At 35.2% G+C, this 27,126-nt stretch overlaps 1 protein-coding gene and 1 long non-coding RNA gene across 3 annotated transcripts in view; one reads left to right on the forward strand and one right to left on the reverse strand.

Moving 5' to 3' along the window:
- Positions 1–27,126, forward strand: part of ADGRB3 (adhesion G protein-coupled receptor B3) — a 721,652-nt gene that overhangs the window by 552,503 nt on the left and 142,023 nt on the right. For both annotated transcript variants that reach the window (XM_028509706.2, XM_028509707.2), the window contains exons 17-19: positions 11,558–11,684; positions 13,281–13,384; positions 17,441–17,543. In XM_028509706.2, coding sequence (XP_028365507.1) covers positions 11,558–11,684; positions 13,281–13,384; positions 17,441–17,543 — 334 coding nt within the window. The remainder of the gene's footprint in view (positions 1–11,557; positions 11,685–13,280; positions 13,385–17,440; positions 17,544–27,126) is intronic.
- On the reverse strand, positions 45–25,235 carry LOC118500236. Its single transcript, XR_004902788.1, has 3 exons — positions 24,757–25,235; positions 11,872–11,883; positions 45–57 (listed from the first exon to the last, which is right to left on the reverse strand). It is a non-coding gene; the product is annotated as an uncharacterized LOC118500236 (long non-coding RNA).

Consider the following 27,126-nt stretch of genomic DNA (forward strand, 5'->3'; position numbering starts at 1 on the left):
AATTATTGTCAGGCAGAAATGATTAAACAATAGATAACATTCAAAGAACTCTGAGGGCTTATTCTGAGTCAGGGTCAAATAGTTAAAGAGCCATAAAAGTTTCAGGAACAAACTCACTTCCTGCTTGGACCCTTATTTAAATTGAGAGTATTAGCAAAGTAGGTTTCATAGAATTTGATGCATTGTTTCTTAGACCTGAACACCCTAGGGAACTCACCCTTTCTAGCACAGGGCTGCACCCACCTCTGGCATTGTTTCAGGCTTAAGTCAGGCAGGGGAAGCAAGGCAGCGAAAAGATTAGGAGACTTCTTGAAGACAGAATGAGGATTCAGGCTATGTCAAAGCTGAGGGGCAAGAGTCCATCACCCCTTTTTTCTATAGCCCCTCAAGTCCTTCCCTGAGGACCCCTTCATGACTATGCCTGTCTTAAATCATCCCTCTTTTGAGGAATCCTACCCATCATTGACTAACCAGTCATCTGCCCATGGCCAAGCAGGATGAAGAGAAAGGGGGCAGAGGTGGTGCCCCTACAAGGAAGATAAGCTTGGTCTCCTAAGTGGTTTATAGTCCCAAGGTCCTTTACCCAGCCTTAGCCATGGGGGATTACAGCTTCTGAAACCAAGCAGGGCAGTTCCTAACAATTATTTGTGTAGCTTTAGCAAAAGAATGCATAAGATTACTTGCTTGCTAAATAATGCAAAGTAATGAAAATGAATGTTAGTCTATGAATCCAGTGGTTATTAATTCAATTCCTGCACCATATTGCTGTAAGAGAAAATATTAATATGCCACAAAGTGACTTTTGATGTCCAAGAATAAAATAATTGGGGGCTCCATTTGAAGTAAGAACTCTCTTATATTCATTCCTAAGTCACATATAAATACATATATTTTTTCAAAGCTGCACATAAATTTCCCTGGGCATTATCTTCTTTAGTTTTCTGGTAAGGGGAATATTTTGGTTTAAGTTATAAAAGCACTTAATGGAGAAATTCCCATTTCCAACAAATAAAGACTATAAAAGAGTTAATTTTCTGATAATCATATGATAGCTTGATATTATTTCATATCATGTTCTTTCTGAATTTCAAAATATTTCTGATTATAGAGGTAATGTAGTAACATGAGAAAAGGCACAAAAGTACAAAAAATATAAAGCTGAAAAAAACTCACCCATCATTCAATACCCTAAAACAAGTACTGTTAATTATTTCTCCAATCTTTTTTCTATGTGTATTTTACACATTTTGGAGTCATCCTATAAAAAAGGAATATGAAACAAAGCATTAGAGTCAGGAAATCAGTCAGTTAATTTTAAGTTGGTGAAATATTGAATGCATGTTGTGTTGTTATATAAATTTTATAGTGGTCTAGCCATATCCCAGGACAGGCTTTGAGTTCATACTATCTGAGAATTAATATGGAAGGTAACATACAAAGGTAGGTTTATAGTTGTGAGTATGCAAAACATAGTTTATTCTGGTATTATTATTTATTAAGTATTGTATTATTTTTCCATAACAAACTGTGAACCTACTTTTGTCCCACCCTGTATGTCCAGATTTGCTCCATTTTATTTTGGTAATCCCTTTTTTCAGGTTGTGCATCTCAGTTGTTGCATGTTATATCAAACTGAAGGTTGGTTACAAGCCCAGACAAACAGCTTTTTTAAGAGAGAAATTATCCAAATACAATGAATTACTTTGTGTTTTTTATATTAACACTCAGTTTTCACAGCATTTAAAAGTATTTTTAAAAGAATGAGAGAGAAAAATTAAGATTGCCTTTACCTACACTCAAAACTGACTTTGAAAATCTTTCTCAGTCTGGTTATATACAGAACTAAAATGTATTTTTTACTTTTTAGAGATACCATAAAACTTTGGGGAAATTTGTGAGGAAAAAGAGGCCTAACATAATATAAATGGAACTTTAGGATTTTCTAAAAATTGAAAGGAATAATGCATTTCCCCTTGGAGTTTCAATACAAGATTTTTTTTTGTCTCTTCATTTTCTAAGATCCACACCCTCATGAATACTCTGAATCAAATTGTGGAACTTCAGTGTCACATCCTGTATAATCTCTCTCTTTGTGGATTTTTTAGGTTTGCAATGGAAGGTATTAGGAGATTCATTCCCATCTCAAAGTAGTAACATAACTGACAAAATTTTATTTTTCTCTGCTACCTGACTTACATGCAATATTTTTCCTTTCATTGCCAAATCTTTTGATATTACATGGGTCCTTTTTTTAACTTCTAGAAATCTAGTTTCCATCTGACCCCTTTTCTATAACTGTTCTCTCAAGGGTTCTCAGTGTCCTCTCCCCACCCACAATAATCTTTCTCAAGCTACAACTTTTCCTTCTTATTCTTACTACTTTTATTTGACTAATCACTGTTTCATGAGATCCTTCCCACTTATTTTCTGTGAGATTTCAATTCCCCAAATACCGTTACCCCCTCTGAGCCCTCTCCCTGCATGTTCTTCATTCTGGCTGTGCTCTCTCATTGTATCTACCCCTCATTGAGAAAACAGGGAGGGGAATCTGCTTTGAAGTCATGCAGACCTGGGCTCAATTCCTGGCACAGCCCTCTATCAGCTAAATGGCCTTAAGAAAATCATAGTCTCTCAGTTGCATTTATTTCTTTTAAGTATGTAATAATAAAGCCAAAGGTAGGAAGCCGAGGGCTTGCATGGATGTTACACAGATTGAAATATCCAGGCAACTTCCAACCCCTTCTCGGCTCTTTTATCTCTAGGCTTCTCATAATTCTGCACGGAGGCAGGCATTACCTTTATTTATCTCAATTTTTCTATCTGGGAAAATGACAATACTATCTACCTTGATATTTTGTTTTAAATTTTTAAAAAACTATATATAAATTATCTACCACAGCATCTAACATTGAGTAGATACTCAGTAAACATTAGCTATTATTTTCATTAGTGTAATTATTATTATTTGTCTATTAACTAATTAATGATGGCAGCTAGCATATTTTAACCTTTAATTATTAATAAATCATGGTGAAGATATTTATACATACTTATAACCCAGTAAATTGGCTTCCTTAATGTTATTCTTTCTCATACTCCTTTCTGCTCTACTTCCAATTTAAAAACAACAACAAAAAACATACTTTGTTCAGTTTCTAATTCATTTTTAAATGTTTTGGTTTGGTTTTTGCTACTGAGTTATAGGAGTTTTCTATATATTTATATTAGCCCTTTATCAGATAGACAGTTTGCAAGTATGTTCTTCCTTTTTATAAGCCACCTATTCACTCTGGTAATTATTTCATTTGCTGTACAGAAGATATACTTTTTAAAGATAGTCCACTTATCTTTTGTTTGCTCTTGCTGCTTGTACTTTTGGAATGTTGTTGTCGGGAGCTAAGACAAGGGAAAAATGGGGAGTTTCTGTTCAACAGGTACTAAATTTCAGTTGTGCAAGATGAATGAAGTTCTAGAGATCTACTGTACAACATTGTGGTTATAGTCTACACACTACACCTAAAAAAATGGTTAGCCACCCTAATTAGTGTGGCTCAGTGGATTGGACATCGTCCCACGAACCAAAATGTCACCAGCTCTATTCCCTGTCAGTGCGCATGCCTGGGTTGCTGGTCAGGTCCTCAGTTGCTGATCAATGTCTCTCTCTCATCAATGTTTCTCTCCCTCACTTCCCCCCTCCTTTCCCCTCTCTCTAAAATAAGTAATCTTTAAGAAATGGTAAAGAGGATAGATCTTAAGTGTTCTTACCACAATTTAAGAAGTAAATAAATTCAAAACATGTTATTGGCAATAAAACAGGTGCTACCTTTCTTGCAAATGATGTTTAATGACCCTCAAGAGTGATATGTTCTTGGTTTTATTGTGTTTTTTATAACAAAGAGGCAGTGACACCACACCTGCAACATAATTTCCATTCAGGCTCTAAAGCTCCAAAAGGCAAAGTGCTAACTTAACATGTCCACAAAACAACCTAACACAGCACCTGTGTCACGTCAGATGCTAAATAAATATTTGTTAAATAAATAAATGAGTTATGATGTGGGGAAGTCTAACTGTAAAAGGCCAAAATCTGTATCAGGCACTCATTCAAGAAATTTATTAAGTACTTACTATGCATCAAGCACTGCCTTAGGATCTGGAAATCCTGAACTAAACATAAAAAACATCCCTGTCCTCATGGAGCTAACATTGTAGTAATCAAAAATAAGCAAAAATGCATTTTAAATACATATATAATATATCAGATGTAGAAAATGCTATGGACCACAACAGATCAGGGTAAAGGCAAAGGGCATGTGGGAAATTCTTGGAAAGTGTTTCAATTATTATATAACAAATGACCTCAAAGCTTAGTGGCTTAAAACAGCAACCATTTTATTTGCTCACAATTCCACAGTCAGCTATTTGGTTAAGTTCTACTAGTTGGTTCTTCTGTTGGTCTCACCTGGTGGCATTTATGAGGCTGTTGTCATCTGACGGTTCACCCTGAGACTGGGTGATCTAATTTGGCCTCACTCACCTGGCTGGTAGCTAGTGCCAGTCTCTTATCTTCAGTGAGGCTAGTCTAGGCTACCTCTCAAGAGAGCAGAATTTCAAGATGATGAGAGTGGAAACTGTAACCCTTGAGGCTTAGTCTCAGAAGTCACACATAACTTCCACTGCATTCTGCTGACCAAATCAAATCACAAGGCTTACCAAAATTCGAAAGAAGATGGAACAAACTCCACCTCCTGATGAAAAGAGTTATAGGGAATTTGTGCCCTTCTGTGACCTACTGCAGATGGGGAGTTACTGTAGTGTATCAGATAGTCAGTGACATCTCTGGTAGGATTACATAAAGGTAGAGACTGAACATGATGTGAGGGTGTACTCCATGTTAATAGCTTGGAGCAGTGCATTCTGGGCCAAGGGAATTTCCAGCACAAAATGCCAAGATGAGAAAACAAGAAGCTCAGTATGGTTGAAAATGGTAGACAAAGTGTATTAAGAGATAAAGGTAGAGAGGCAATGACAGGCCAAGTTACATAGGTCCTTATTTGCTGCTATAAGGACTTTTACTCTAAGGTTGGAAGAACCATTGGTAGAGTTTTGATCAGAGTGACATGGTTTGGCATATGTGTCACAGGATCTCTCTGGCTGCTGTGTTAAAACGGAACTTTAGGGTAAGGTGGCAAGAATGGAAACAAGGAACCCAGTGATGGGATTTATCCAAATGAGAGATGATGGTGGCTTGGAATATAAAGGTAGAACTGCCCTGGCTGATGTGGCTCAGTGGATTGAGTGCTGGCCTGTGAACCAAAGGGTCACCGGTTCAATTCCCAGTCAGGGCACATACCTGGGTTGTGAGCCAGGTCCTCAGTAGGGGGTGTGCAAGAGGCAACCACACATTGATGTTTCTCTCCCTCTCTCCCTCCTTTCCCTTCTCTCCAACAATAAATAAATAAAGTATTTTTTAAAGAGGGTAGAACTAATAGCAATTTTTAGAATAATTTTTAGAGCTAATAAGTTAGAAAATATTTTTGGATCACATGAAGTTTTCTCAACCAGAATCTTCTCTAAGAAAGAAACTATGTTAATTTTATTTTCATGTATGTCTTCTACATTGGCATTTAAAAAGCACTCACTAAATAATTACTGACTGGTTAGTGAAAACTCAGGCCTAGTTTCTGGATGCTGAGTCTTTTTGGAGTTCATTATCCAATGGTTTTTGAAGATCAAAACAAGTAGATGAGTCTGTTAAGATCTACTGATATTCTTCAGGTGGTATTTCTGTTAAATGCTCAAGGATAGAAAATGAAATAGGGCTGAGACAATCTGGATCCAGTAGTATTAAAAGTATCCCTTGAAATGTAAATAATTATTAAATTAATGGAACAAGCACTTATTATTAAATTCCTACTTAGTGAAAAGCAGTATGTCAGAGATTCAAAGTCAAACAGGATAGATACTGTTCTCAAAAGCACTAATATTCTAGTGCAGCTTAGAGAGTGTGAACTTTGTAAAAATGAAGAAAATGAGGTGAACTTACTGACTAATATTTTAGTGTTGAATGAGTTTTAGGCACATAGAAGTTTGGGGAAGATCTAGGTGTAGAGTATTCCTGAATCTATTTCATTTCTAAGTAACAAATTAGCAATCTGGTATTATAGTATGAAGGGGCCACACTTAGTTCCAGGCTCAGCATAGTGGGACATGAAAGTTCTTCCTGATGGTGGCAAAGGACTTGTTTCTAAATTTCATCCATGAAGTTTATATGCTTTATGTTGGTGTCACTGTTTTATAGTATACACAGGAGTTGGCAAAAGTAGCTTTACAGTTGTGAGTATACAAAACAGTTTATTCTTACATTATTATTTATTTATTAACTTGTATTTTTTATACAAACAATTGTAAACCTACTTTTTACCACCTCTGTATATATAACTGTATGTATATATACATGTATAAACTAGTATACAATACTAAATAGACATTATGATAATTGGTATAAAAATAACTGAATCACAATCATCCATTGAATCAAAATATAGAGGATATAAATTTTAGCAGAAAAAAAGAACTTTAAATTTTACCTGTTTTCTTGTTTTCATAATTTGAAATTTAAGCCTTTGTATCACCTCCAGCAGTAAATTATCTCACTAAGAGGTGGAAGATACTTTATGTCATGAAAAGTTGGTATAAAAATCAATGTTTTTTTTAATATTGTGAGATTTATCACTTTAAAAAATAGAATATAAACCTGGAGTCTGGCTATCTCTTTAGCTAACTTTATCTATAGTTGTCAAACTTTGTTAAAACTATGACTCTAGTGCCACAACTTTTTCAGTGTAAATAGGCATGACATTCAGATCAGATCTTCTTATAACTTCATAGGACATATTCATTGCAATCTGTTTTTAAACAGGTTAAAATTTAGCCTTAAAAAAATCTCCAATTTGGAAACAAGAAGCCCAGCTTTGCCTTTCACTCTGTGACTTAAATCAAGTTTTCCAAATTTATGGCACTTCACCTTCCTCATCTATAAAACTAAGTGGTTAGGATAGATCAGTGGTTCTCAACCCTGGCTGCACACTAGAATCATCTGGGGAGCATTAGAAAAGTAATACTGCCCAGCCCCCACCCAGAGTTTAATTTTTAAAGGTCTCCAGGTAACTTTTATGTACAGCAAGTGTTGAAAACCAATGGGCTAGATGATCACTAAGGTCAATTCTAGCAAAACTTTCTAATTTTATAATTCACTGTGCTTTCACATAGTAGCAGTTGCTAGATAGAAGTGTTTGCAGTATTTGCAGTGTCCTTTTAGTATTTGAAATTGCCCTCAAAGACTGTTTCTACTCAAAATTGATAATATCTAAACTCCAAAGGGTTCTATAGTTTGAGAATAATTTGAAGCCAGAGCCATGTATGTGCATTAGAAATAGCATTGGTTTACCTAATTAACACTGCTATGATTGGGAAATAATTACTTTCAGTATGCACACACTGTAAGGATAGTGTACTAAGAAATTGTGTGTAACATTTCTTAAATTGCTATTGTAGCTATTTTGATTTTGAATAAATGGATCATTAATATCCTAAGAGATCATAAACCTCCTAAAGTGTATAACTTATTCATTATAAATACTTTACACATTGATTTATTATGAAGCAGAATAGACAGTTTTATAAAAGACTTGTTTGAATGGAATATCTGGTACTGGTATTTCAAAAGATAAGTTTGATTTTTTTAAAACACTTGAAATGTGTCAGAATAAGGTTTTGCTCTGTTATTTACTAAACAACTTTTCTTTTTTAAAGATTTTATTTATTTATTTTTAGAGAGGGGAAGAGAGGGAGAAAGAGAGGGAGAGAAACATCAATGCGTGGTTGCCTCTCATGCTCCACCTCCACCAGGGACCTGGCCCACAACCCAGGCACATGCCCTTACCAGGGGTCAAACCAGCGACCCCTTGGTTCACAGGCTGGCACTAAATTCAATGAACTACACCAGCCAGGGCACTAAACAACTTTTCATTGGGGTTAACAGATAATTTTTTCTTTAAGCTTAAATACTGGAGAATATAGCAACATGCTGTATTATTTAAAGTTCCCATAAAATCAAGAACAAAACAATGTATTCAGGTCCATAAAGAAACTGTGTAGATTCTTAGGAAATTGGGGAATGGACTCAAATATTAAGTTGAGAAATAATGGATTTTTGTTTTATATTTTTATATGATTCTGTGCTTGTGGGTATGTACTTTTGAATCCTTGGGACAGGCAGACTCTTTTCTTCTTTTAGCCAGTCTAATAATAGGCAGAAGGAGAAGAGGTAAGATGACAGCTAACATGGGTGAATGTAGGTGTAACCAACACAGAATGTGCTGGTTGTATGAAATTTCCTCAGGCCTAGTTATTTTTGAAAACTATTTGAAAAAAAATTTAATGTCCAAAAAAGACACTATGAAAAAGAAATACCTCATGTGATTTTCAATGTAATTTTTATGTCTGTATCATTATTCTGTGTCTGTTTGACATTGCCAGTCTGTTATTTTTATCTTTAATATTCATACATATTTTATTGTATTTTTGCCCTATTGATAACAACCTAAACTCAATAGCTAAGAATAATTTACAGATTCACCATTAATCACAGTATGCAAAACTGAGACATGGAAGAATAACCCAACTGTGGGACTAGTCCACACTTGTGGTGTGCAGACTAGGGAAGCTGTTTTGCTTCACATTACCTTTACAACATATCAGTTTGCTTTACAAGGTCTCCTGAAATCAATCAAACACATGTACCATGCTTTGAAAAAAATTTATGTAGTAGGAATAAACTATGAAATATTTGAAAATGCAGGTGACATGTGCTATAGGTTTGACAATAATAGTGACATGCATGCTAGTGACTTAAAAACTGCTTTATAAGAGTTTTATATGGTTTTAAGATATCAAGAGGTTTTATGAAACAATATTAAATTTAGCATCAGAATGACATCACACTTCTTTTTACTCAACTCTTGGGAGTTCAGTAGAAATTAGTTGTTACCCCTCACCATTTAAGATCTTTTTTCCTCTTCGTCTCCAATTCTGGTGTTCTCTTATCAGATGCATTTATCTGATGCATTCCTTTGTGCTTTATTTCTTGGTATAAGCACATGAATGACTGAGCACAGCTTGATATATTTATTTATTAGTGTATTCAGATAAAGTCAACATAGGGCTAATAATTCCAAAGAAAGGTAAGGACAGAAGTCATGTAGCCTCAAGAAGGTATACATGAAAAGGGTATGGGGCATTAGATGCATTTCATGCTGCAGGGAGTGAAAGATTAAAGCATGGAGACCAGCATCACTTCCCAACTTTGCCTGGGGCTGGTCCCGGTCAGCAAATCAATAATTGTACAAAGTAAACTAAATTGACCTACTTTTTAAAAGATGGCATAAAAAGTTTACATGATCTTAAGAGTCTAGGAATACATTGAACATAGACTTTATATCTGACAGACAAAGTTTAGGAATGCTAACATTTTCTTGAGTAAACAAAGTTTCATTACCTGGATATAAATTTATAACTTTGTATTAATAGAGGTCTTATTTACAGTGAATTTTTTTTCCTTCTTAAGACTTCAAATTGCTTTGTTGGGCATAACCACATAATGTGAAAGTATAAGTACTGGACTCCATCCTGAAAGCATATATACTGCATTACAGTAAAGCTGTCATCCAGGATTAATAATGTAGATGATTATATTTTAAAATATGTCAGTTTCTCTTAAATGAATCTTTTTTCTTTAAATTCTAATTAGTTAAGATAAATGTTTTTCATTTGACCTTAAGTGTTTGTTACAAGAAGATAAGAGACAGCTAATGAAATAAATTGAAGTTGTATATTTAGGTAGAATTGGAATTAAATACTGTTGCATTTGTGAAGGTCTAACTGATTTTTTTTTAAAAAGTTGGCATAGTTGCATGACATCATGAGAAAGAAAAGAGACTTACCAAAAATTGGATTGGCTGATACTTAGAAGTATTTGGGTAAACTCAAGTATAATTGTTATGTAACTCTGCCCAAATACAGTGTATTTCATCTTAAAAGAGGTTGTAAAGAGTATTTGGAGCCATGAATATTAATACCTTAAATCATGAATATTAAAAAGACATTGCTTCTAGATACCAAAAAGAAATTATGTGAGTTATGTTCTGTAGCTCAACTTGGAAGTCCCACTGTCACAGAGAAGCCTCTTTCATTGACTGTGTGTGTATTTAACCCAATAGCTTTAGGCATTCAGAGATGAAGTAGGTGAAATCAAAAGTATCATATCAAAATTAACATTAAGCCATGTGTTATCCTCTCTGAGTTTTAGAGTAGTTTTAACACAGATAGTAACTTGATTTGAAATTTAAATGCACACATATATAGGTTTGCTACTTGGAAAGTTTCCATGCCTGGGGGAGGGGAGGTGACATTTGATGCAGTCAGACAAATATATAGCACGTGTAATGGTAATAAAGTTGATTGGTTACACTGATAACTTTTTTTCTGCCTCTTCCTGTAGAGTAGTTTAGCTTGGGTGGATGAGTTCTCCCCCACCCTTCCTCCCTACCAAGGAGGCATAGGTTGATACCATTTTTATTGTTCTGCTGGGGAGGGAAACAAACCATATGCTTTAGAATTTTGAATGGCTACACCAAAGGGAAAATTGAAACAGGCCCTCTTTCCACCTTCCTACTGGACTTAGGGGTGGAAGGGGGGGCATTTATTCCTCTAAATGTTCCAGCTGATTTGGAGTTAGCTTAATGCTTTACTCTCCAGGGCAAAGAGGTGGGACAGGGGAAGAAATGTCAAAGGTTTCAGAGGCACTTTGGGCTGAGAAGAGTGTAGAGTGTAAAGCTTATGTCTGAAAACCACCCCGCCCCTGGATACCAGGCATAGGCAATGAGAATTGGAACCAGCTGATGCCGCTGCTGCTGTTTCCCGTTTCCAGGGTGAATTTTTCACAGCAGCTAATTCTAAAGGAAGGAAAAATCCCTAACCAGCAGCGAAGAAGATCCTATCACCCAACTCAACCTATGTAACCTTTTTAGGCAGGATTTTCAGAGAAATCCGCGTTTCAAAAGCAAGCATTCATGATCCAAAAATACGGGACGGGAATCAGAGTAAAAAGCCTCTTTACACTCTGAGTGTTTGAAATGATCCGATGAGCATAGGAAGCGGCTGCCAATGCTCTGGCGGCTCCTCGTGCTGCTGCCGCTGCCGCCGCTGCCGTTCCTCGCAGAGGGCTGGACAGAGCTAGTCCCGGTTTCAGCACCCCCGGCGCTGGACAGCTCTCTGCACGCACGCCGCACCGCCGCCTGCTTGCTTTTTCCAAACACTCTCGCCTTGCATTACTGGAGATGCATCTAAATTACGTCCTGTTCAACAACAAGTAGATTTTTTTTTCCTGTACGAGAATTACAGTAGACAGTTCTCTTAATTAAACTGCATTTTCTTCTTTACGGATTTGGTCGTCAGGCGTATTTATCCCAATCTCCCCCCCACCCCACCTTTGCAGGAACGAGTCTTTGGGAACGTGGTCCACCCAGGGATGTAAAACTGTGCTTACCGATGCATCCCATACGAAATGCTTATGTGATCGTCTCTCTACCTTCGCCATTTTGGCTCAGCAACCTAGAGAAATAGTAAGTAACAAAGGGAAAACACGGCTTTAATGCAAAGGCAGGGACATTGTGGCAAGTGTTTCTCCAGGGAACTGCATTTTAATGGGGAAATGGAAAATGTTGCAGGGTGGCAAAATTGGGTTCTCCTCCTTAGCTACAGTAGCTTGGTGGAATGAATTGTAGTTTGTGTGCTATAACTAAATTCTACTCAATTTTTTATCTTCTAACTTGAAATTTCTGCAGTATACTTTTGAGGATGTACTTCAATCATATTGCTAATATGTTGCAAACTTTCAAATAAAAATAATTGCCAACTTAACCTTTATTTTAGAACTGGAAAGCTGTTCTGGGGAATTTTCGAGGATATTGTTGATAGTAGAATGAAGACCCCAGACACTACAGCCAAACACATTGCATATCTGCATTGAATATTTTCAGTACAGGTTTTCTGGGGGTGTCCTTGGATATTTATTTTTAAATAATCAAATGAAGTTTTCCTGAAAGCATGGGCTGTCAAAAACTGTAAAATCATTCCTTAAAAGTATATAGGTTTACAAAACAAGTTTCTGAAATAGGCAGTTGTATAAACTGTCTAAAAGAAAAATAATATCCTCATCAAATGTATTTTGAAAATTATTTCAAAAGCTGAAATACTGAAAACTCATTATTAAGATTTCTGTGACATTCTGTTTAAATTTGACCTAAATATGTATCACTCTTCTTACTTATTTCAATAACCAAAAAAAAAAAAAACTTAATATAATTTAATGTGCATGTCTAAGGTTTGGAACACTTTGATCTTAAAGTGCATTTCTTCAAACTTCCAATATTAAAAATATGAAAAACAACAGATTTCATTAGTTAGTATCATGCTAGTGTCTGTGGAAGAAATCTCTCATATAGTGACTACTTATAATCTTGATATATATTTTAAGGGATATAAGGCTTATTTTTCAAGGTCATGTATTTAAGGACTGATACTGACATTGTGAAAATTATCTCTACATATTTTGTTCATAGAAAAAAATCGCTGAATACATTCTAAGATCTTGCATTTAAATTGTATTTTCTTCTGTATCCTTAGAGACCAAGCAAGTGAAATTAAGTGAGAGAATACTGGACTTAGAATGAAGTTGTCAAAAGTCAGAAAGTTTGAAAATTTTTCAATATTTGAGTGCCAGATTCTGGTCCCATAATGAGTTGTAAATGGGAGGATCAAATTAATTTGTACCAAAAAACATATTGTGAAACAACTGAACTGTAGTTAGTTGAAGAAGAGTGAATGATGATTCAAATTTTAGCTGGAAAAATTTAACATGGGAATGTTAACCATGTGTAGTTTAGATTTTTTTTTTTACTTCAGAAAGCCAAAAGTGGATAATAAGTCATTATCAAACATTTTAAACTCTAAGGCCTTTATTACTTTGCAGTTGGGGGGGGCGGAGCTAGAAATAGTCATTTTAGAGATTGAGAAAATGTGAACAGAGTGATCACTGGGTAATTATCTGGTAACTATAACAACTATCTTGGCTATTTTTGAGTGTTAGGATAGTTTTGCTGAGTTTAGAACTTATTTTAATTTATTTGAAAATTCTTTTTTTGTTGTTTAACTTGCAGATCATGGAGTCCTCTGGTACACCTTCAGTTACCCTAATAGTAGGCAGTGGCCTTTCTTGTTTGGCCTTGATCACCCTAGCAGTTGTCTATGCAGCATTATGGAGGTACGTAATCACTTCATACGTTTAAAATGCAATGCTCTGGTTTTAGAGTTAAATTAGGAAATATGATAACTATTATTATGTTTCCTTTTCTTAATTCACTGGAAAAGTATTTTTAGTACAGAGTTGAAATTGCTGTCATTAAGCTATAATAAATGGGCCCAATAATAATAATAAATGCTTATCCAGTTTTTTTTGTTTGTATTTACCTAAGATGAGAGCATAAACAAAACACACACATACTTTTCTTCCCAATTCAAATGATGGTAGTTCTCAACAAGTTGCCTAACCCCCAAGCATGGTATTCTTACTCCCCTAGTAAAGTCTATGTGTGATTTCTATAATATTTACCCAAATTGCTGTTAAGCTTGAGAGTTTAAGTGATATAGCCAAATTAATTTTTCTGTTATAGAAATATGGTCCCCAAGTTCTTAAGTGTTAAATGCATGCTTTCAGTGTGTCCCAGACAATAGGTAAAATCTATAATATCAATGCACTAACATAATACCTCAATGCTCTGAAAAAGCCTTTGGTTGAATTTTTTTTAATAAGTCAGATTTTCACAAACTGATTAAAGGAAGTCAGAAAAATACATAAACAAGGTCAAGTGATTTAAAAAATGTGTACATTATTTAAAATTGCATCTGCTTGATATGAAAATTTAGTACTTCTTAAAGAATTTTTTTTCTATTAAAATCAGATCTGTGAAGTTTGTTATGTCCACTCATATAATAAACTAGTACATAACTAGTACATAACCAAATTTTCAAACATCTAATGGATTTTTAAATGTTAAGCATTTTTATACCCATTTTGATTATTTTAAAATGTTCTAAAAACAGTTACTATATTAATAAATAGATAATTCTTTATTATTTCCTGAAAAATTACAATATTAAAATTGCAAAAGTAGCCAGTCTAGGGTTTCACTTACCTTTTACTTAAGCTAAAATAAAATTTAATTGAAAAAGTAATTATAATTTAATAAGGAAAGGTCATTTTATTAAACATCATTTTTTTAGTTTTATTTATTTATTTTTAGAGAGAGGGAAAGGGAGGGAGAAAGAAAAACATAAATGGGTGGTTGCCTCTTGAGCACCCCCTGCTGGGAACCTGGCCTGCAACCCAGGCATGTGTCCTGACTGGGAATTGATCCAGCGACCCCTTGGTTCACCGGCTGGCACTCAATACACTGAGCCACACCAGCCAGTGCTATTTAACATTTTCTAAAAAAAAAATCATTGTTCTCCATTATGTGTTTTACTTTTTTGTGGACAAAAATTAATTGTTCAGGATATTAAATTGTCAAAGATATTAAAATTTTCATTATTTGTACAAAAAAATATGGACATATTCTTGGTCCACTGGCACAGATACATATAATAGAGGTTCTGTCTTCCTGCAAAGGAGTTATCTGGTAGTAAAACAGTGACACTCTGGTAAGATATTGCCAATCCCATTAAATGAAGGAGATACTTGGTCTAGGTATGCCATTGTACACAACAGAATCCAGGGTTCAGGGCTCAGTCAGGTAGGCATTGTTCTGCTAATAAAAGAGGAAGTTAGACAAAGGCTGAGAAGACAACTTCTTCTCCCCCACAGTTGTCTAAATGGCACTTCAAGATAAATCAGGCAGTGTTTAAGAGTCAGGATACTAGGTAATTACAATAGTATCATAATTTTTACTCACTGAAGTATTTAGAATTAAGTTTCTACTTCTTAGCACTTAGAGTTCAGGCACCAATTCCACCTTCTCTTCACCCTCGACACATATAGCTGAAACTAGCACAAACACTGCTGATACAAATGATACATAAAATTTGTCAAAGAAGTACAGGATTGATTAGTTCATAACAAAGTTTTCTTTAGTTCAGAAAATCCAGGAAAATCACCTATTCCAATAGTTACCTAAGAATCACCAAAGACATCTGAAAGGATCTATCAAAATGACATGAAACTAAGAAGTATGGAAGAAAGGGCCTAGAAACAACATAAATTTGCATTCCTAGCATTTAGTGACCATCAACTCATTGTCCACAATTAGAAGAACTGAACTAATGTGAATAGTTTGATAGAAGTTTTAAGACTCGGAAATGATTATGTGAATCTTGTAGCATAACAAATTCAGTGCACTTTATAAACACTAAATTTGCATTGTAACATTATATGGTAATACTCATATTAGGATCCTGTTTCTTTTTTTTCTAATTAAAAAGTTTAATTTTTTATTTTGTAAGGATGTGTAAAATGTGTGGACATCAGAATTACATATATATATAATTACTATATATATATAGTACTTTGAAATGTGTTGGTTTCCCATGTAGTTCATTAGAAATGTCCATAAAATAGTTAATACACTAAGCTACGGTCTTTCCATATATAAATATGTTCTGTAGAGTTCTTACATCAAAGAGCAACTGAACATGTCCTTTCAACCCATGTATTGAAATGATGCATTCACAAATGTTGTTTAAAATAATCAAACATGTATATTAAAAAGTGTTGAAAGTTGAGACATTTTACCACTATTTTTAAGGCAATAATGTGACTCAGTATTACTGAAAATGGAAACATCTAAAGACACTTCAGTGTGTCAGTCTCAGTCTTTTATTACCTTGATTTTCCTATTTTCAGGGCAAATGATATCACTGAAACCCTTTTAATAATGTCATCTCTGTGCTTCTTCTGTCATGGAAGCCATTAACATCATATAAAGGGTCAATTTTGTACAGCCCTTAGCCCTTAAACTTTTATGTTACATCTGCCACAAAAAAAAAAAAAAAAAACAAAACCTCAAAACTGATGATGTTTTCAGTATCCCAGTATGTGGCTTATTATATTTTTAGATACTGATAATGGTAGGGACAAGGTTAAGCAACTCTTGAGGCAATTACAAAAGCAACCTAGGTTAACCCTATTTGGGCTTGTTTTGCGAAAAGAGGAAAACTTTTAAGTACAATTTTTTATTTTATTATTCCTGAAAAATTTTTTATTTCTCTTCTGAATTGTGTGATGGAATGTGAGGCTTCTGTCTAAATATTCCTCAGAGACAGAGAGAGAGATTTAATCTTCTAAAGAGTGCCTCCATATCTCTGGCACTCCCATGGAACACTGCAAAGGAAAGCCCACACCTGCTGTAAAAAGTGATTTCATGTTCTAATACAAACTGAACAGTTTCAAACACATAGCAAGTACAAGTGTGTCTTTTTGTTACTGTCACTGAGCGATTTACTACTGGGTACAGTAAAGCAAAATAGCTGTTACCCATTCAGGGTAAACAGCTGGTAGAACATTTGATTCTAAGCAGTTTTCTCCATGGCTTACAATCTTGATGCACTTACAAATTATATAACAGACTGTCTACGGCACTTCTTCATAAGGGTAAAATATGGCAGATGCCATGTAATTTTCAAGCCTAATGATGAGTTATTATTTCTAGATTTGATTAGTTTTTAGAGATTAAACTTCTGGGTTTTTTCTCTATGTTTGGAACAAGTTACTTAGGAAAAATAAAATATAAGGAGTAGCAGCCTGACTACATAAAAATACTTGAGGGGATGAAATGGTGGATGAAGTGTTCACAGTTTCATAAGAGTAATGGATATTCCAGTAAACAAGGGAGACTTTAGAATCTCCCTTTCTGTTTGGTCCTTAGAGTTTCTATTGGTTGATTTATATGGTAATACTTAACAAATTATATACATATATACATAAAGGTAACTATGCTAATTAATATACTTGCAAGAAATTTTATATTTCCAGTAAAAAAAAATGCTGATAACAGTTGTGTAACTTATACCCTATCAGAAAAGTCATATTCACACTGATATCTTAAAAAAATAGTTTTAAAGGACCCTAGATCAAGCCATGCCAGTATAAAGTTGGGTCTCAAAGAATAACCTTTATTAAAAAAAACTTTTTAAATCTTTTTTTCCCTTATAAAATCTGTATTTTAGTGTTTATTTTTCTGGATGAATTCCACCAATTTGCATGATATAGGATTCTTTATCTTTCTGTTGAATTTTAAAGTTGGGTACTCTCTTTCTCTCTGGCCAGGTACATACGCTCTGAGAGGTCCATAATTCTAATTAACTTCTGCCTGTCTATCATCTCATCCAACATCCTCATACTGGTTGGACAGACTCAGACTCATAATAAGGTATGACTGGTAGTCATTCTGATTCTCTATGTGTGTTTCTGGTTTGAAAGAAAGTTGGTTATTGATTATCTAAACATTTATTATAGATAAAAACCATCTGATAATTTTTTTTAATTATCTTATTTCTGAATAAAGGTATTGCCTATTCTAGACCAGATATACATTCCCTCAGCTTAATTTCTTGGGGACTGAGAAGCTGTTTAAAGTAGTAAAATATGTGTTTGTTAAACATTATATGAAATCTCTAGTAGTTCAAAGCCTTAGAACATCAAAAGCACAAATTTTGATTCATTACCCTAATCATAATAGGGTTGCCTGTGTTTCGGTCTAGTTTATTCACATACTGATTCCTAAAGTCAACTCTAAATTATTTACAAGTATAATATAGATCTGGAAAATCTACCTAAAAATTGTCTATAGGCAATAACAAAGACAGTATCAGGTGAAAGCAACTTTAGGTTTTTGCCTTTCATAAAGTTTTACTTAACTTATTTTGATACTTAATTAGCATTGCAATTCTTGAAATGCATAGTCACTTTTAGCAGAATCTGAAAGTATAGGTCCTGTTTATAAGGATTGACTTGAGTTGAATGACTGTGTTTGTTCCAGAAGTGACTGTCAGCTCTCTTTATAAACTACTCTGAAATTCATTCCAAGAATCCCATTATAGCAGTCTTAAATTAACTTATCCCTACCTCAAAGGAATTCTGGTAAACACTGCTTTAATAACATGTCGATCAACTCGGGCCTGTGTTTTTCTCAAAAAAATTTATTTTCAAATAGTAAAGCCAATAATTGAACTTTTCCTTCATAAGCTGTCAAAAAAATGTGCTTTCCATTAGGTTTCTATGTTATAGTAGATACTTGTAGCACATGTATAGTTAAAGTTTTCTCCACCAAAGTCTCCTCTCCTTATAATTGTTTACTATCCACTCTCAAGTTATGCCCCTCATTACAATATGATCTTCAGTAGGAAATATGCTTTTAAAACTGTTTCATGCTCTATGGCAAAGTTTTTAGAAGTTCTGAAACAAGTGGTAAAATAGAGTTTTTCACAAGGTTTGCTACATATTACAGTGTTTATGGTCTGAATCTTTGTTCAATGGAAATAGAATATAAGCCACAAATGCAAGCCACATATATAATCATAATATCTTAGTAGCCACATTAACAAAATAAAAACAGTGAAGTTAATTTTAATAATACAGCAGGTCCTGAAGTAATGTTGGTCTGCTTGATGTCATTACTGTATTAACATTGATGAGATGCTATAGGACCGGGGTGTCAAACTCATTTTCACCAGGGGCCACATCAGCCTCGCAGTTCCCTTCAAAGGGTTGAATGTAATTTCAACTCCTTAACAGTTAAGGAGTAGTTATATTTATACAGTCCTAAAATTATTTTGGCCCTTAAAAGGCAACTGCGAGGCTGATGTGGCCCCTGGTGAAAATGAGTTTGACATCCCTGCTATAGAAATTTAACTCATTTATATCAATTATCCTGTGGTAAAATTGGTTTCCTTATATGTTGTTTTACTCAGTGGTAGGACCAATTGATGATAAATGAAGACTGACTGTATGTTTTATTTAACTTAATATATCCAAAAGATGACCCTTTAACACATAATTACTATGTTTAAATGTTAATACAATATTTTATAAATAGTTTTATTAAGTCTTAAGAATCTGGATGTAAATTATACTTACAATACATCTCAGTTGAGGCTAGGTCCATGTCATTTGCTCAGTGAATATCATATTGTGTAGGTCTAAATGCTACTAATATTCTGAAACTAAATAATCTCAAGAAATTACATTCTTCTTGCCAGTTTTGGCTTTCCCAGGTTTCCAGTGCCTCTGTTTTATACGAAAATTCTGCAAATATTAGGAACATAAAAGGCAGGATAAGACAAATATAGTTTTATTTTTCATTTCTGAGTATAAAGAATGGTTGATAAGGGCTTAGTTAAAAACAAAAATTTTGATGGTGTTTGGGTTCTCCCCAGGCAATCGATTGTATAATAGATTCCACCTGGTTTGGGGATCATAGTGGTTCTGTTCCAGATAGACTACACTAATTTCTGCTGACGCAGTTACTGATGCTTGTGGGAAGGAGTGGGTGGTAGGTAGTAGTGGGATGAACAAAATAAGAAATTATTGGTTTTCTCTTATGCTATGTTAATGTTGCTTTACAGGCTCTACATAGATGATCTTGCAAGCCTCAGACAATTCACTATAGAGTGATTAGGAGGGAAAGGTGTAAAACACTGGGGTTTTGTTCTTAGTATTCTAAAAAAAAATCAAGTTTCCAAAGGGAATGATCATATAGTTTACTATGAAATACGTGCTGGATGGAATTAAGTTGACCCTGTTACATTTTAAATATGTGTGAAATAGTAGTGTGTGAAAAGCTATACCTGCTTTCCTGTATCTGGGATTAATGATTATTTCTCAGCAAAAAAATAGAAGAGGAAAATTTCAAAATGTGTCATCCGCATTTCTCTGGATAAACTGCAGGAAAGTGTTTTTAAAATGTAAACTATTGATTGGTGGCTACAGTATTTTATCTAGGTTTATATAGGACCCTGTTGCTGCTGTGGGCAGTTTGTAATTGATCAGATTCCTATATTTGACTTTCCTAGTAAGTTTTGATTGATGCTTTAGTATTCCCCACTTGGAAAAATAGAAACAACTGAGAGAGCTTTGATGAACACGTTATTTGGTGCAGCCTCTGGGAGTTGTCATGGCTAGTTTGTGTGAAAACTGGCATTTGATACTGATGTCCAGAATAGTTTTGAAGTGTCATACTGGGATCTTTCTCTGAATTGCTTGTTGAAATATAATTGACCTGATTATCTCACTACAGAGTATTTCTGCATTCTTCTGAGTTGAGATAGAAGCTGAAATAATCCATTGTTTAAAATATGATGTATTCAAAAGCTATAGATTCAATTGTTGGCAGCATAGTAAAGAATGAAATGCAGTTGCATATATTTAATATGCAGTGAAAAACTTAATTATAACTCACTTCATTATATTTTAAGCTTTCTCATAAAATATCATTGTCCTTTGATCTTTATGCATTTATAATTTTGACCATGATATTCATGTACCACTCAAATATTGTTTATTTTTGAAGTTTCCATTATACCTTAAGGTACAACATTTTTTAGTCTTTTTTAAAATATATTTTATTGATTATACTATTACAGTTGTCCCATTTCCCCTCTTCACTCCCCTCCACCCTGCACACCCCCTCCCACTCACATTCCCCTCCTTTAGTTCATGTCCATGTGTCATACATATAAGTTCTTTGGCTTCTACATTTCCCATACCATTCTTACCCTCCCCCTGTCTATTTTCTACCTACCATCTATGCTACTTATTCTCTCTACCTTTTGCCCCTCTCTCTCCCTCCCTTGTTGATAACCCTCCATGTGATCTCCACTTCTGTGGTTCTGTTCCTGTTCTAGTTGTTTGCTTAGTTTGTTTTTGCTTTTGTTTTAGGTGTGGTTGTTACTAATTGTGAATTTGATGTCATTTTACTAGGGGTTTTTTTTTTTTTTTTGCTGTCATTGCTGTATATGTTTTTTATCTTCTTTTTCTTAAATAAGTCCATTTAACATTTCCTATAATAAGGGCTTGGTAATGATGAACTCCTTTAACTTGATCTTATCTGAGAAGCACTTTGTCTGCCCTTCCATTCTAAATGAAAGCTTTGCTGGATAGAGCAATGTTGAATGTAGGTCCTTTCTTTTCATGACTTGGAATACTTCTTTCCAGCCCCTTTTTGCCTGTAAGGTCTCTTCTGAGAAATCAGTTGACAGTCTGATGGGAACTGCTTTGTAGGTAACTGCCTCCTTTTCTCTTGCTGATTCTAGGATTCTCTCCTTAATTTTAATCTTGGATAATATAATTATGATGTGCCTTGGTGTGTTCCTCCTTGAGTCCAACTTCTTTGGGACTCTCTGAGCTTCCTGGACTACCTGAGAGTCTCTTTCCTTTGTCAGATTGGGGAAGTTCTCCTTTATTTGTTCAAGTAACTTTTCCACTTGTCACTCTTCCTCTTCTTCTGGTACCCCTATAATTCAGATGTTGAAATGTTTAAGTGTGTCCTGGAGGTTCCTAAGCCTCTCCTCACTTTTTTTGAATTCTTGTTTCTTCATTCTTTACTGATTGGATGTTTCTTTCTTCCTTCTGGTCCGCACTGTTGATTTGCATCCCAGTTTCCTTCCCATCACTATTGGTTCCCTGTACATTTTTCTTTATTTCATTTATCATAGCCTTCATTTTTTCATCTAATTTGCAACCAAATTCAGCCAATTCTGTGAACATCCTGGTTACTAGTGTTTCAAACTGTGCATCTGATAGGTTAGCTACCTCTTCATTGCTTAATTGTATTTTTTTCTGGAGCTTTGGTCTGTTCTTTCATTTGGGCCATTTTTTTTGGTCTTGACATGCCTGTTACATAGTGAGGGGTGGAGCCTTAGGAATTCACCAAGGGCGGAGCAACCCGGTTGCTGGGTTGTGACACTGTATGTGGGGGAGGGGTCTGAGAGGGAACAATGGCACTTTCTCTGGTCTCTGCTGGGTTTCAATCACTCCCCAGCTCCCCACAAGCAAATTGGGCCCTTCTGGTGCTGATTCCTGGGTGGATGGGCTTATGTACATTGTAGGACCATGTGGGTCTCTCCAATGAACTCTCCTGTGAGGCTGGGAGTTTCTCCCAGCACCTCAACCCCCACAGGTGTTTTCAATAAGTGGTTTGAGGCTTTATTTCCCCAAGGTGGGACCCTGAGTTGAGCAGTCTGTCCCTCTCCCCAGTTTCACCTGGTTTATCTGTGTTTGAATGTGGGACTGCCCAGTCTGCCAGCCACCTTGCACACTGTGCCCCTCCATAGTCCGCCGCCTCCCTGGGTCCACCAGCCACTGCCTTGCTGCGAGTCCTCTCCACCCAGCCGCCTGACTCCGTCCTTCCTACTGGTCTGGATGAATGTGTCTTCTTTAACTCCTTAGTTGTCAGACTTCCATACAGTTAGATTTTCTGTCAGTTCTGGTTGTTTTTGTTTTTAAATTGTTGTCCTTCTTTTGGTTGTGTGAGGAGGAACAATGTGTCTATCTACACCTCCATCTTGGCTGGAAGTAAGGCATGAATATTTTTCACTGAGCCTCATAGTACGTTTTACAGAAAGCAAAGATTATTTTGGAAACAGATATATTCAGAGAATAGTTTTCTTAATCACAAAAATATATGCTTGCTTCTGCTAAAATGTTTTGAGATGATTTATTATATTAAACATTTCATAGCATTCTTTTTAACTTATAGAAGCCAAATTTGATGACACTCTTGGGTTTTATTGTTGTTGCTGCTGCTGCTGCTGTTGTTGGCTTTGGGGTGTTAGATAACAGTGGCCACCCAACAACTTTTGTTCAGAAACAGTAGACAGTCACTACCAGGTTATAATGAAAGCAAGTTAAGTAGAGATTGTATCCCACAGTCAGATGTTTAGTGGATAAATACTTAGTAGCAAATCAGGAGCAAACTTGTTCTATAAACATAATGAAATCTTAGATCTTTCTTATCTTAGGTACTTTGACCACTTATATGCAACATTCACTTGAGGTGGACATAGCAGTACTCTAGAGGCAGAATTCTGTGCCCTTCATCATCACTGGTCAGTCCTGATCCTCCTAGTCCAACAAAGCTGTGGGCCCATCTCTGAGAAGTACAGGATCTAGGTCTCAATGGAATCTTAACACAGTTCATTCAGGACTAAGAAGTGTTTAACTATATTAATTTACATTGCTTCAATGCCTTTATTTTTACCAAAGGGAGCCCATTAATATAGCCAGGCACTAGTTCATCACCTTTCACATTTTGTTGCTGAGTACAGTGTTGATTGTTAATACATTTACCTAGATCAAAAAGACTTGCAGTTGCCACCAGTGGAGTATGGCTCTTTCAAATATAATGCCCACTGACCATCCTGTTCTGTACATTCCTGGACAGCTAGAATTAAAGGTTAAACTAACTAGCACATATATAGTATCATAATGAAAATATCCAAGTATTATAAAATACATTCAAACAGCCTAAAAATGTTAAACATTTTGAAAAATAATGTTCAAATATGAGATGAAAAGATAGACACTAACTTTAGTGCCAAGAGACCTAGCAAAGTCCTCATTGACAGATCGAGGGAAGATTTCCCCATTGTTTTGGATAGGTAAATATTTTCTTAGCACTATTTAGGAGGAATTTATCTCATGGTCCTTTGTGTATGTATTGGATTATGTAATGGGATATATTTTTCAGTATTGGAAAAAATAAATTCTCTGTTGGAGCACTTTTTCAAAGTCACATACTCTACAGTTTTCTTACTTAATCTTGTACTCATTTACCCTTTCTAAAGTGCTATGTTTTGTGTTATTTAGTTTGTGTAGAGATAATTAGTAATGATGGGCCAAACTAGAAGGCTGGCTGCGGTCATTGTAATGGAAAAATGTTTTTGTGTTGTCTGAAGTGTGGTTTTTTAAAATAAAATCTTGAATTTAAATACCTTGAATTGGGTGAAACACTCTGTAATTCACCTATTTTTCCTATCACTTTCTTTTGCTAGAGACCCAGATTTTTCACACATTACTTACATCCCTGGCCTCTGAATGCATATGTGTTGAAGTTCTGAGAAAGAATATTAAGTGTGTGTTTTCAGCTCTCCATACTATGTCTCATGAAACCCAATAACACAGCCTGCCTCTCCTCTTAGAATTAAGTGATTTTCATGCTTGCCTAGAGACATGTATTGACTATCTCTCAGGTGGTGATGGTTAAGAGCAGGCACTCTAGGCCAAACAGACCTAAGCATCCTACATCTACCTCATGCTTACTAGTTGTATGATCTTGAGCATGTTACTCAGCCTCTCTGGACCTTAGCTTCTCCTTAGTATCTTCCTTACAGTGTTGTTGTCAAGGTTACATGAGCTAGTACATATGAAGCACTTGGTAAGTGCTCCTTAAATTGTAGCTGTGATTATGGTGATGGTAACAATGACCACCACATGTACATCTGATTCTATACTTCTGTTCTGAACTTTAGATTTCTTTGTGTCCAATTTTTTGCTTATCACTAAATTCACCATTCATGACGCTGCCCTACACTCCACTATATTCTGTATAAATTGAATGTATTCTCCATAGTCTCTAACCCAGTTACTTCTCCTTCTCTCTCATGTAGTATATCTAATTAATCATCTACTTGTGCCAGCAGTACCCTCACATATTTCTCAAATTCAGCTTCCGGCTTCTATTGGGCACTAATAATCATCTTCACTATACTACCGCTGCCAATATCCTTAAATCCACTCTCTACCTTGTAGTCCAAGTAATGGAGCTAAAATTCAAATTAGACCACTCCACTTCCATGTACAAACATGTATTTTTTTTTTACTATTTATGCTGTTACAGTTCCCACTTTTTCTCCCTTTCTTCACCTTCTCTCAGCCCTACCCTCTCCCCTATCCAAGCTAGTTTCCATATTGTTATCTATGTCCATGGGTTGGACATAAATGTCCTTTGGTTAATCCCTTCACCATCTTTCATCATGTTCCCCCATTCTCATCTCCTTCCTTGCAGCTGCCAGTATGTTTAATGTATCTAAGCTTTTGTTACTATTTTGTTTGTTACTTTATTGTGTCCATTAGATTCCATATATAAGTAAGGTCATGTGGTATTTTTCTTTCACTGATTGGCTTAATTCACTTAGCATAATTTTCTCCAGGTGATTCATTCCTATTGTAAGAATTTCTTCTTTTTTAGTGCTGCATAGTATTCTATTGTATAAATGCACCACAGCTTTTTATCCACTCATCTACTGATGGGCACTCAGGCTGTTTCCAAATCTTGGCTATTATAAATAGTGCTTCTATAAACATAGGGGTGCACATACAATTTTATGTATTGAAGTTGCAGGATCCCTGGGGTGTATTCCCAGATGTGGAATCACTGCGTCAGAAGAGAGTTCCATTTTTAATTAATTAAAGATTAATTAATTAACATTACTTAATGTAATTAATTACATTACAATTAATTTACATTTACAGATTACATTTAATGTAATTTAATTAATTAACATATTAATATACTCCATATTATTTTCCACAGTGGCTATCCTAGACTGCATTCACACCAACAGTGCATTAGGGTTCCCTTTTCTCCACATCCTTGCCAACTAACATTTGTTTGTTGACTTATTGACGGTTGCCATTTTGACAGAAATAAGGTAATGGCTTATTGAGGTTTTAATTTGCATTTTTCTGATGATTAGTGATGTTGAGCACTTTCTCATATATCTACAGGCCCTCTATGTATCCTATTTGGTTAACTGTCTATTCAGGTTTCTTGCCCATTTTGTAATTGGGTTGTTTGTCTTCCTGGCGTTGACTTCTGTTAGTTATTTGTATATTTTGGAGATTAACCCCTTGTCAGATGTATCATTGGTAAAAAGATTCTCCCATAAAATGTATCCCCTATTTGTCTTGCTGATAGTTTCTTTATCTATACAAAAGCTTTTTAAGTTGATATAGGTCCATTTGTTTATTTTTCTCCTTGTCTCCCTTGTTCTAGGGCACAGGTGGCAAACACAAGGCCTGAGGGCTGAACCCAGCCTGGTGCCTTGTTTCTACCCAGGGGCAGCACCAAACTCCTTGCCCCTAGTTAAGGAGTAGTTACATTTATACAGTCCTAAAATTATGTTCGGTCTTTTGAAGGCAACCACAAGCCTTATGTGGACCCTGGTGAAAATGAGTTTGACACCCCTGCTCTAGAGGATATATGGGAAAAATATTTACATGTTGAATATCTGAGATATTACTACCTATATTTTCTTCTAGGACTTTTATGGATTTGTGACTTACTTTTAAGTATTTTACCCATTTTGAGTTTATTTTTGTGTACGGTGTAAGTTGGTAGTCTAGTTTCTTTTTTGGCATGTACCAGTCCAGTTTTCCCAACACCATTTATGGAAGAGACTGTCTTTGTTCCATTGTATGTTCTTGCTACCTTTGTCAAATACCAGTTGCTCATACAGGCATGGGTTTATTCCTGGGCTTTCTGTCCTGTTCCATTGATTTATGTCTGTTCTTATGCCTGTACCAGGCTGTTTTTATTACAGTAGGATTTTAAAATATAGTTTAATATTAGAAGTTGTGATACCTCCAGCTTTGTTCTTCTTTTGCAAGATTACTGAGGCTATTTGGGGTTTTTTTTTGTTCCACATAAATTTTTTATTATTTGTCCTAGTTCTGGGAAGTATGCCATGTGTATTTTAATAGGAATGGCATTGAATATACAGATTGCTTTGGGTAGAATTGCCATTTTAATAATGTTAATTTTCTCAATCCATGAACATGATATATGCTTCCACTTATTTGTATCTTCCTCAATTTCTTTCTTCAGTAGACTAGTTTTTCAAGTACATATTAAATTTATTCCTAGGTACCTTGTTCTTATTGTTCCAATAGTAAATTGAATTATTTTCCTTAGATTCTCTGATAGCTCATTTTTGGTGTATAAAAATGCCATTGAT

Source organism: Phyllostomus discolor, chromosome 4 (genome assembly GCF_004126475.2).
Source record: "Phyllostomus discolor isolate MPI-MPIP mPhyDis1 chromosome 4, mPhyDis1.pri.v3, whole genome shotgun sequence".
NCBI classification, from domain to species: domain Eukaryota; kingdom Metazoa; phylum Chordata; class Mammalia; order Chiroptera; family Phyllostomidae; genus Phyllostomus; species Phyllostomus discolor.